This window comes from Ascaphus truei, chromosome 2, assembly GCF_040206685.1.
Source record: "Ascaphus truei isolate aAscTru1 chromosome 2, aAscTru1.hap1, whole genome shotgun sequence".
NCBI classification, from domain to species: Eukaryota; Metazoa; Chordata; class Amphibia; order Anura; family Ascaphidae; genus Ascaphus; species Ascaphus truei.
Window position 1 is genome coordinate 399,198,100 of NC_134484.1, and position 11,658 is coordinate 399,209,757.

The 11,658-nt window shown below is 39.4% G+C and overlaps 1 protein-coding gene across 1 annotated transcript in view; it reads left to right on the forward strand.

Annotated features, from left to right (window-relative positions):
- Window positions 1-11,658, forward strand: part of SLC25A13 (solute carrier family 25 member 13) — a 142,308-nt gene that overhangs the window by 11,382 nt on the left and 119,268 nt on the right. The window contains exons 2-3 of the mRNA XM_075587293.1: window positions 5,343-5,396; window positions 6,803-6,945. Of these exons, the coding sequence (XP_075443408.1) occupies window positions 5,343-5,396; window positions 6,803-6,945 (197 nt within the window). The remainder of the gene's footprint in view (window positions 1-5,342; window positions 5,397-6,802; window positions 6,946-11,658) is intronic.

The following is an 11,658-nucleotide window of genomic DNA, read 5'->3' on the forward strand; positions in this document are numbered from 1 at the left end:
AAAGGTAAATGACTTGTGATGGTTCTACAGAATAAAACAAGGTTGATGACTGCTCACTGGGTTTTGTGAATGAATTGCTACATCCATCACAGCTAAAATTAGTATATGAAAACAGCACCACTATCCCTTCTAATGCCAGTGATATTCATGATGGGGCTTTTTAAACATACAGTAACGAGAACATTTTCTGCAGTGGTGATGACTGGAGACATAGAGGGTAATTCATTAAGCTGCCAAAGTGCCAATTCTGCATTACCACACACAAGCTCTCTTTAACTGGAATGTGAGATTCTGTGCAACAGTGCCGGACTTATACCATCACGGAATAATAATTTGCTTCCATAGTTCTGTGTATGGGAACCGTGATGTTCAACCTTTTTTTAAGAACCATATATATTTTTCAAAATGTCTTCTGACTTAGATCTCCGTAAGAATTGGCTGTATTGCTTGTCAATTTTAAAAAAATTTTTTTTTAATAAATCCTACATCTTCCTTAGTATTTGATAGTACAGCACACTGCATTTTCAAACTGTTGAGATTCTATCATTTAATTACATTGCATTAAAATAACATTCAATTATTGTTACATACAGCACCAATAGTTTAAATTCGACAGGATGATTTATTGTCACATGGCTAACAAATTGGGTGGAGTATATGTTTCCGCCCCCCTACCTTTTTGTATTGTACCACTGAGCATGGGTTGCATATCACTGAAGGGGTTCTAATAACTGCGCAGTAAGGGGGGGTGGGGATTTTTTTCCCCAAGACAAATACTTGTGTTTCTATAAATGACATCATCTGACTAATATTTTCATCTTCACCCCCAACTTCACAGGTATCCCAGAAAAGTGTCTGGCGTATGCATTTGTCAGATTGACATAGAATTACAGATAACCTGCCAAGTCTTTAGCATCAACCAAAAGTTTATTTTACTGTTTAAATCTTGGTCTATTTAATGTTTGCTTTTCCATATTTAGTGTGCCTATTAAAAGATACTATTTTAAAGTTCAAGGAAATAAAGTGTGTCAGTATCTCTTTGTAAGACTCTTCTCAGAATCCTTTCTGCACCTTTTATCCCTGCCAGATCTCACATAAAGGAAAAGCAATTTTTCTCCGGTGTTCTGTCCATTAGCTTTATAAAGAATAAAATACTGAAACCCCCTACCTGCAAACCTGTAAGTGCCTCTGGATATCAAATTGATCCAGACTTAAAGCTTATTTGCACTGTTCAATTCTTGTGAATTTCAAGTGCTCCGTGTCGAGCTTTTCTCTCTCCTACCCCCAAGGAGTCGCTTAACGGTTTTGTAATTGACACCCTTTAAGACTGGGGGTGTGTGGCTTCCAGAACCGGATTAGTATGCCCTCCATCTCCAATATTTCTTCACCTGATCGTTTCCATTTAACAGATTAATACTCGGAGCCCATGGTTGCTCCATTGACTTAAATCATTTTTGCTTAGCACGAGAGCAGCAGAGTAGCTTTCAGAACACCAAGTATGTTTTTTATTTTACCTCCACACTTCCTTTAGACATTGCACACTGAATGCACAGATGTGTAACGCAGGATCTTCATTCTGCTGCAGAGTTGTGAATGTTCTATTTAGCAGGAGCTTGTTTTACCTGTATTGGTTTCCAGCAGCATCAAACCGAGAGGCTTTTTGATGTTAAAAGGAGCAGAACTTGAAGTAATGTCACCTGAGCCTGATACAGTTTGGGTTTGCACACAGGGCGTTTTCTTAGCAATCTCTATCCTATTTTTCGGCTTTATCATTTACGCATTCTTCATGCAACCTTCAAAAACAACTGTTATTACATGAAGACATTGGTTATGGGAACATGTTTCTACCATCATTTTTAAACTTTTGATGACTTGTTTTCTCTAACCATTCTAGTGGCAAATAGAAGAAAATTCTGATATTGTTTATTTGTAAAAAAAATAAAAAAAATCATACCTGGTAGATTTGCAAATGAGTTGTAAGAATCAAAATTAATGGCAGAGCAGTGGATTGAAAACTGGTTGAAGGATAGATAACAGAGAGTTGTCATTAATGGAACTTTTTTAGGTTAGGTTAACGTGAGTGGAGTACCCCAGGGATCGTTACTGGGAACCCTGCTTTTTAACTTGAGGTTGGCATAGAGAGCACATTCTCCATCTTTACTAATGACACTAGATGTAATGTAGTAGAATCAGAGACGGATGTAATTTCTCTCCAGAAGGACTTGGAGAGACTGGAAACTTGGGCAGGTAAATGGCAGATGAGGTTTAATACAGATAAATGTAAGGTTATGCATTTGGGAAACAAGAATAAACTGGCGATTTACAAATGAAATGGGGATAAATTGGGGGAATCCTTGATGGAGAAGGATTTAGGAGTGCTTGCAAACAGCAGGATTCGCAATAGTGCCCAAAGTCATGCAATAGCGGGCAATGGATGGAAGGGAAGTAAATATAATTATGCCCCTTATTAAAGCATTAGTACGACCAAACCTTGAATATGGAGTACAATTTTGGGCACCACTCCTTAGAAAATACATGATGGAACTAGAGAGTGTAGAGAAGAGCCACCAAATGAATAAAGGGGATGGATAATGTGATTTGAGTAGAGGCTAGCGAAATTAGATGTTTACATTAGAAAAGGGGCATCTAAGTGGCGATATGATAACTCTATACAAATTCCGGGATGGTAAAAGGAGCTTTCAAAATAATTATTCATCCCAAGGACAAAGGACACATGGTCATCCCTTGTGGTCAGAGTAAAGGAGATCTCACCAGCAACAAAGGAAAGGGTACTTTACTGTAAGGGCAGTTAAATGTGGAAATCATTACCCATGGAGACACTGATGGCAGATACAATTGATATGTTGGAAAAATGTTGTTCATCTTTTTAGAAAGGAAAGGTATAAATGGGAAGGATGTTGATCCAGGGAGTAATGTGATTTCCAATTCTTAGAGTCGGGAAGGAATTTATATTTCCTCTTAGGAGATATCATTGGATGATATGTCACTGGGGTTTTGTGTTTGCCTTCCTCTGGATCAATATACTGATAAAATAACTGTCATCTAAATTTAGCATACTGCACCGACACACTTTATTCGAGCAAATACCCGGTATGTACCTGGCAGATACCTGGAATGCGCCGCTCCTCACCTCTGACAAGCCCCGTTGCATTTGCCTTCCCAGCCTGGGTTCATGCCTGGCTGATGGGCGGCTGATCTGTTAAATGATAATGATTAGGATTTAATAGGCTGCAATGCTTCGCGTGTCTACCAGATGGCATAAATTCATGAATTGTAATGCAGTATATATATATGTACTGTGCAGTATTGCAGCCAACGGGAATAAAATGCTTCAATCCCTGCCGGAAAATAACTCAATGCACTCGGGCAGAAAACAGTCACAAACCTCAATACACCCGGGTATACCCGAATTCGTGGGACTAGCCGAGCTCGAATAAAGTGTGTCGCCAGTGTAGGTTGAACTTGGTGTGCTTAAAGCCGCAAAACATCTTGCACCACATGTAACTATTATTATTTTGTTATTTATAGGATTGCAAGTAGATTTCCAGGGATACTTGCCTCCGTAGGGGTGCTGGTATCTCTGGGGTTTAAATGTCATGGTGGCCAATAGAAACTCGGCGTGATGTCACTGCTTCCTATTGGACATTTAAACACCGCCATTATGTTAGGCACACAAGTTCCCTGGCTGCAGAGATACCGGCACTCCCTACTGAGTGCATCTAAAGACATTAATTTTGTCAATCCCTGATTTCTCTTGCAACTTAAAACAAAACTAGGTTTCTCCACGAGCAATAAAGCTACTGCAGCAGTGCAAATTTGTTAATCAAAATACAAACATTAGTAGGCGTAAAATAAGTTATTTCCGAACATTGAGCGTAGTTCTCCTTGCGTATCTGGGATGAATATGATATAGGTCTTAATGAATTCATCTGCATTTCATTTAGCAGAGCACAAGTAATGATTAATGCTACTTGATTTGGTTTGGCACACAGAGTGGTAAGTAGCACATCCTACCATGTGTTAGCAGCACATTGGAAACAATGCTAATACTTGTGAATACCTTTTTTAAAGGTATTCGAGGCTCGCAGTATGGAATCAGAGCGTACCATTCCTCCACTAATCGGTTTTATATTTAATACGAAGTCAAAAATATGGTATGTAGCAGCATACAAACCTTTCGTGGGGATCTTCTGCTAGTGTCATTTTAGTTATATTGTGGCGACCAATGTATGCAGTGTGTTATAAAATTACAATACAGGGAAAATAAAATACAAGCAATGGGGATAAGAGCAGCAAGTAAATGATAACAAAAAGCAGAGGGAGACCCTGACTTTTAACGAAGGAATGTAACACATTTTAATATATGGTCTGAAATTAAAACACAAGTTAAATCTTGAGTATATGACCTTGTTATAGATATAGTTGATGACATCCTGCTATTGAAAAAGATTCAGTAAGTACTTGGTTTAGTTGTAAGCGTTTACCTCCGTTATTAAGGAGTAACAAAGTGCAGTTGAATTAAAATTGGCTAAAACTCAAGACTGTATATACTGTTTGGTAGCTAAAATAGTTGATTTCAAATCGACTTCATTTAAATAAGTCACCATTTTTCTTTCTTTTCATTTGAAGACCATTTCACCGTAACGGCCCCCCAATAGTCTGGCACCACAGGAGACTAGAAAAGTGAAAGCTCTCCGGTTAATGTGGTATATGAACAAATGGTTGTTATAGTTTCAGGCAATCACTTTGAATTGTGTTTTAAAAAAAAAAATGTAAATCTTTTTTTTTTTGTCGTCATTGTATCCCTGCTGACGTGGTGAGGATACCATTAATGTGCCAAAGACTCTTCTTTGGTATTATAAATCTCATAGGAACTGCTTCCCAAATTTGAACCACATAGACTATGGAACAGCTGCCGTTACTGTAGTAGTATATCGAGTGGTATTCACCAAGGGGAGACTAGGAAAAACTGGAAGATGCCATGCAGAAAGCTTGCTGGATGTGTCTCGGATGTTCTACAGTAGGTTGCATGGTTCTACCATTTAAGAAGAGGTATATGAGAGAGTATTTCTCTCCCCACATCGTATCACTGCAGTGTGCCAACACTGTCAGTAATGTAACATGCACTTGCATACCGTAAAGTGAACTTGTTTCATTTAGGGGCATTTATGACAGCATGACTTCAGATTGTGTGTTCTGTTGTGTGGAGGGGGAAGATGAGGAGACTGAAGGGGGGGGGGGGGGGAGCAAAAATGGTGGGTTTTTACTTGCATGCTTATTTTCTGTGGGTGGAATAATGATAAAAACATTTTTTTTTTCAGGTAGCTTTAACCAAGAGGGCTGACCCAGCTGAACTGAAAACTATATTTCACAAGGTATAGTATATGTAAAAGTTGATTTTAATAAAAATTAAATACACATTCTTAGCCTCTTTGCCATCAGAGAAGCCAGCAACGTATTGCACGTTGGTCAATGGCTGCCCTTTTGGCAGCGAGGGGGTTAAAAGGTGCAATCCTTCAAATTATTTACACTTATAATGTAGAACATCAAAGCACTCTTTAAATAGAGAGACGCAAAACTAGGGGGGGGGGGAGATAGGGTTGAAATCAGAACCTTACATTCCCAAACCAAAACCTCAGGCCAAGTGCCCATCTAGGTAATTCTCGCCATATCTTTTTATTTATTTTAAGTTCTATTTTACTTTTTAGTTTCCTTAAAGATTGTATACTTACTTTAAGAATGTTCATGCTTTATCATGTTTTAGTTTTTTTTCCATAATTTGGTAAAAATCCCAAACCATACAAATTAAGTTTTGGCAAAACCAAAACACAATTTTTTTGAGAACCAAAGCATGAGTGCAAATGCCCACCCTGTGTAAAATACACAGAATATTGTGTATATTTAAAACACTTTTTGGAAGAGAAGACGTGATCTTTGCATTTATTGCAAACTATGTCTGTGTACACTTCATGAGTCTGACATTAATCTAGTGTTCCCTAAATCTTTACTGTCCCATTTTTTAATTTTTTAAGAAGGCCTGATGAAAGTATGTACAAGGAGCAGAAAAGTAGAAACTTTTTAAGATGCATTCATCAGGTTCAATTTATAATGAATTGCTCCTTGATTTGTCTGGTAGTATTAACCTTTTGATGGATGACGCATTAATAATATATAGATATTATTTTCATTCTTTTTGGCAATTGTTATTGTGGAAGAGAAAGCTGTACATCTGAGAGTACAGTTTCCCACTGAATATAATTGAAATGTATATTTGTCTGAGTATCTGTAAACCGTAATATATAATTACATCGTACCAATCACATGTTCTAAGCCTGAAGAGCTTTTCTCTTCTCGAATACCATTGGTAACCTGACAAGATATTCGGGGAAACACTGCAATTTGTGTAGAAAGTGCTAATTTGGTGGAAGTTTAAAAAATAAAACTCCTCTTTTTCTTGTACTTATTGCTTTTAAAAGATTGTATTTTTTTTTTTTATGACTATTTTGTATAGCGCTTTTCTCCCAATGGGGCTCAAAGTGCTTCACAGTTACAGTATAGCACACGTAAGAATATTTACAGACAGTCCCTGTCCAGGTGAGCTGGCAATCCATGATTTTTATTTGGTGCCCAAGGTCACAAGAAGCTGACACCAGGCTCAGACGCTGTCATTGTTTTACAGCGTCTGTCTTTACTCACTGAGCCACTTCAAGCGGGTTAAAGGAACACTGGGTCATTGGTTGGCATTACTAACATATTTATTTTTTTCCCTTTTTATATGCAGTATGCAAGTGTTGAAAAGAATGGAGACTTTTTCATGTCACCTACTGACTTTGTCAGACGTTACTTAAACCTTGGTGGTGATGGAGAACCAAGTCCAAACACGGTGCAGCTACTGGCAGGTGTAGTTGATCAAACCAAAGATGGGTAAGATTACACATTATTGTTCTTTTCAGTGTTTTTTTCCCCCCTGGTCTTTTATGCTTCGCTTGGTCTTTTATGCTTCATATGCTTCGCTTTTGCAATGTAGGCAATTGGAGAATCTGGATTCCTTAAACCGTCCAAAGTTGATGTTCTTCAACAAACCAACGGGTTACCATGACCGTGTTTGCATCTATTAGACATCTGTGCAGTAACACACCTTTATTAATAAATGCTTGCAGTGTCTTGGGGTTTTATTGTAGATTATCATTTTTATTTTAATAAAGTTAAATACAGGATGTCGATGCAGCTTCAGGTTTTAGAATTAGTTGAAGATCTGAGTTTAGATTTCACACTAACTTATCATTTAAATGTATTGTAACCCCTGGATACAAATATTGATCTGTGCACCATGTGATTTTTATATTTTATTTTTTTGTGAAAATAGAACTACCAAGTGTAATTTATGCGTTTTGAAGATGTTCGAACGTATATATATGGCTCAGTAAAAGGTTGTTGGGTTCTAAATGTCAGTGCTGCTAATTGCTCAGTGACACGTAATTCTGCTGTTGCCGAGCAACACTGCACTTTGGAGCGTCTACATATGCACTAAAGGATCAACTTCCATAATGACATGTCACATATAACCCACTTTGAAAGTAATTATGTTGTAGTGCTCAGCCATGGTTCTGGGCCCACATGTTTTATTATGTAAGTTGCAATTATTTGTCACTTGAACCAAACAATCCTTCTCCTATGCTCTACTTTGGTTAAGATAAAGACACCGCTGCGGATCTAGAATGGGATCCTCGGACATAACAATTACTAGCACCACGATTCTGCTCGATCATTGCTAACCATATATATTACAAATGTCCTTATTAAAAGTAGCTATTTCACTGTAGCATCCATTTTTACATTAAATTCTAAATTCTACTTTACTGGGTCCAAAATGAACCACAGGACGTATTTACGGAATTCCGGTAGATTGGTGCAAATCTGACACCTTTCACTGTTTTAAACCGTTTTAACGAGTTTAAGATGGTAACACAGTTGAAAAAGTTCTCTCCCTACCATTCCTCCTCCCCCCCCCCCCCCCATCATATCTGCAGCACTCTTTACCCTTTCGCTGCCAGGGTGCCAGCAATGCAGGAAAGGTTTTTAAAACGGCTAATTCGCCTACCTTTTCCCAGCACGGTTACATAATTAAGTAATGATCGCCGAATAAGGGCATTACTAGCCAATACTCGGGCAGAACATTACTGGCCCTGTAATGAATGCCTCGTTTTTGTGCCAATTTTTTTTTTATTATTGTAGGATAGTATCGCTCAACCAAATGCCCCCTCCTGTCCTTCCTCCCACCCCTGAGAGGCGTGGAGGGCCCGGTTGAGCTGTTTTCCCAGCAGAAAAAGGGCACCTATTGTGTAATTTGTAGAACTTCAATAAATGCCAACAATTAATTCATTTGAGAGCCCTGTTGCAACGCATATTTTTACCAATCTGACGCATAAGTGTTTTGTTTTTCTAAGTTGTTTCTAAAGGCCTTACAGGTCTTCCAGGGGATAGATTTTACTCCCTGGAATACCATTTCACTCCTAGACACCAGGGACCATGTAGACCTAGTGGATTTTTGCTAACTGAAGTCTGAATTCTGTTAGTGTCATATTTTGGTCTTGTACTCCCAAATACATCTCATATGGGCCATTGGGTATGTATTATAACTATTTATGTATCGTGTGACCATAACACTGGTGCCGGCCAAGAGATGGACTAACATTCCATACTGATTCCATAATGCTTCTAATTCAATCACTCTCTTCCTAGTAGATCTCTAAAGTCTTACAGCATAGATAGAATCTCTGTGTCTCCAAACAAAATTACAGCTACTACATGCATATCTGATTCAGTTCCACTTAGGGTGCAAATGTTTTGGTATGAAAGTGACCATTTATTGCGAGGATCGTTACTGATGTTTTAGGTTTTCACTGTTACGCTAAATAGTAGACCACTTGTTTGTATGAAATATGTCTCCATTAACATCCAATTTAACAGTAGAGTAACCACAGTGAAGGATTTAGCATTAATTGCAGAATTAATAATAAAATTAAGACCGGTTGCTATTTTCTTTATCATCGGATGGACAAATTATGTAAAAAATGAATACAAAGAATAGTATGGACTAGTCCTTCTTTTTATTTTATTTTTTATTATTACTATTTTTAACCAAGGAAATTTGAAATTCTGTAATTTTAGGAACATTTCAATTACCAGCCACAATGTTTTTGTTTTGTCAGACATTCTCATTTGTGTTTAGAAAAGTGACATCCAAAATGTTAACATTTTTAGATTAATGCTGCCAATTTGTACTGCCTCAATTTACAATGCAATTTAGTTTGCAGTGCAAATCGACAGACATTGTGCATATGCTGTCACGTAATCCAATTTAAGAGACTTGCAAGACCCAGCATATGTTCTGTCGTAAGAGACAATAAATTCTTCAGATTTTAAAGAGCTTTATTGCAAAGCTGAATGTATTAGTTTGGTTTGTTTAACATGTTTTGTTAGATTTAACATTGTACTGTTAACCTGTCGGGGGGCCCTTTTGACATAGCTACTACGTCCTGATAGCTGGGTTATATTCCATTTGCTAATTTTTCTACGGGAGATCGCATTGGGATCTGACAGGAAGAGGACTCCGCTTTTTTTTTTTTTTTGTTCCATCATGAGTGACGCGGCGGTCACGAGACTACGACGTGCCGGAGATCCTGTGACACTCTGAGTTAAAAGCAGCAATTCTCTTCCCCTCCCACCCCCCAACCCCGAAGTCTTTATCCATTTAACTCCTATAATGTTCATATCGTGCCACCTTCAACATGTTCTGCTCTTTAAAAAATACAAGCACAATGTTTTTTTGTGTTAATCATGGTTTTCTTAATGTATAGCTGCTGACGCTACCATGGTAACCATTACCTTTGTGGGTTTACTAGTCTACTACAAGTAGTTAATGGTGAGCAGTCAGTGCTATGCTCCACCCTGTGGCGACACAGAGGTACAGAGCCTTCTGGGTTGAGGTTACAGCATGGCAGAATGAGAGGAGCCTCGGTGGAGTAGAGAGAGAGGATATGTTCCCAACGTATAGTATAGATCAGGCACCCCTTTTTATTGTGTTGGGGATAGTGCCCCATCAGTTAGGATTCCATAGTATGGTCACATGAGAAGAGAATTTCCCAGTAACGGGAATGCAGGCACGCCTCAGTGGACAAAACAGAAAAAAAAACAGGATTTCGGGGGATCATCCCTAAAAGCGGATCCTCATCCACTGTATTCGGTACACCCTGAGGAAGTGGCAGTTCCGGATCAGGGCAGGAAAATAACTGTAACGTTCTAGAAAACAGGCCAGGATTTCAGCAGGGGCCCTTAAGGATGTTGCTAACAACGGGGGCCCGGTCCACAAGATGAATTGGGAACAGTAACAAGTAAATACACCTCCCCATGAGTGTTAAGAGTGGGCACTTAGGGAAGAGATGTCAAAAATGATAGCAGTATGGATGAAATAAAGTACAACCATGTCAATCTAAAATGTAACTGTGACAGTAGTGTTCCCACCATGGGAACATGAATAAAGGTTGAAGTTGTACTATAAAAACTCCTGGCGCCCATCTTTTCCACTGCCCAGCCGATGATAGACCGCACCCTGAGACAAGGTAAATCATTGCTGATGTCACACACGCAATTACCTTGATGTAACCTCCTTAGGGAGCCGGGCAGGGAAGGTTATACTACTCTGGCCATTTAACCCCTATTTCTGAACACATCAGCAGAGGCTCCATTTGATTCCAGAGTACTCTTTAAGCGACCATTCAGACACATCCTTATAACAAGCAAACCGAGCAGCACACTGCTAACAGTCCGGTGCGCGAGCACTCCTCATTTAGTATAGTTCAACTAATATAGTGTTATAACATCCTTTTGTAAAGTCAACAGATGGGGGACAACAGTCCGTATATGCAAATAGATAGCGGTATTCTTCCACATATGCCCTGCAATTGCGGGGGTTCTTTTTACTCACGGCACGATAAAGAGAGGGCACACGTGTAGTCCCTCAGGTCCGCAGCTCTGCTCGTCTGTTGGCCGGTATGTAGTATCTTAGAAGAGCAGCAAACAACTGGCATATCCTATAGCACAATCAACTCACTTGGAAACTGCTTCCCATAGCGCGTGCTCCCAGGCCGGGTCAAGTACACACAATTAAGATTTCCAATCACAGAAAAAATGGAAAAAAGCCGGTGCACTGCTCATTCACCAAAGGAGATGGGATATCATGAACAAAAAGGTTTATTAATTAAAAAACGTCAGACACAAAGTACTAACACAGATACTTACGCGTTATCTTTGATGAATGAGCAGTGCACCGACTTTTTTCTATTTTTTCTGTGATTGAATAAAGATTTCCAGACACATCCTTGGGCTGCAGCCGCAGTCCTCCCGCCTGCGCGTGCGCCTGGGGGCCCTTGCAGCGACTACAGCTGCAATTGGTGGTCTGTAGGGGAGCACAGTGGGGGCACGGCCATGACGGGGCATATCTGCTCTGCCATTGGCTGCGTGCCGCCATGTAACCGCGTCACAGCACGGGCAGACAAAATGCTTGTCTTCCCTGCCAGTGTACGTATCGCAGCGCTTTGCGCGCCCACACACAGTCACTGGGGCCTGCCCCATAGA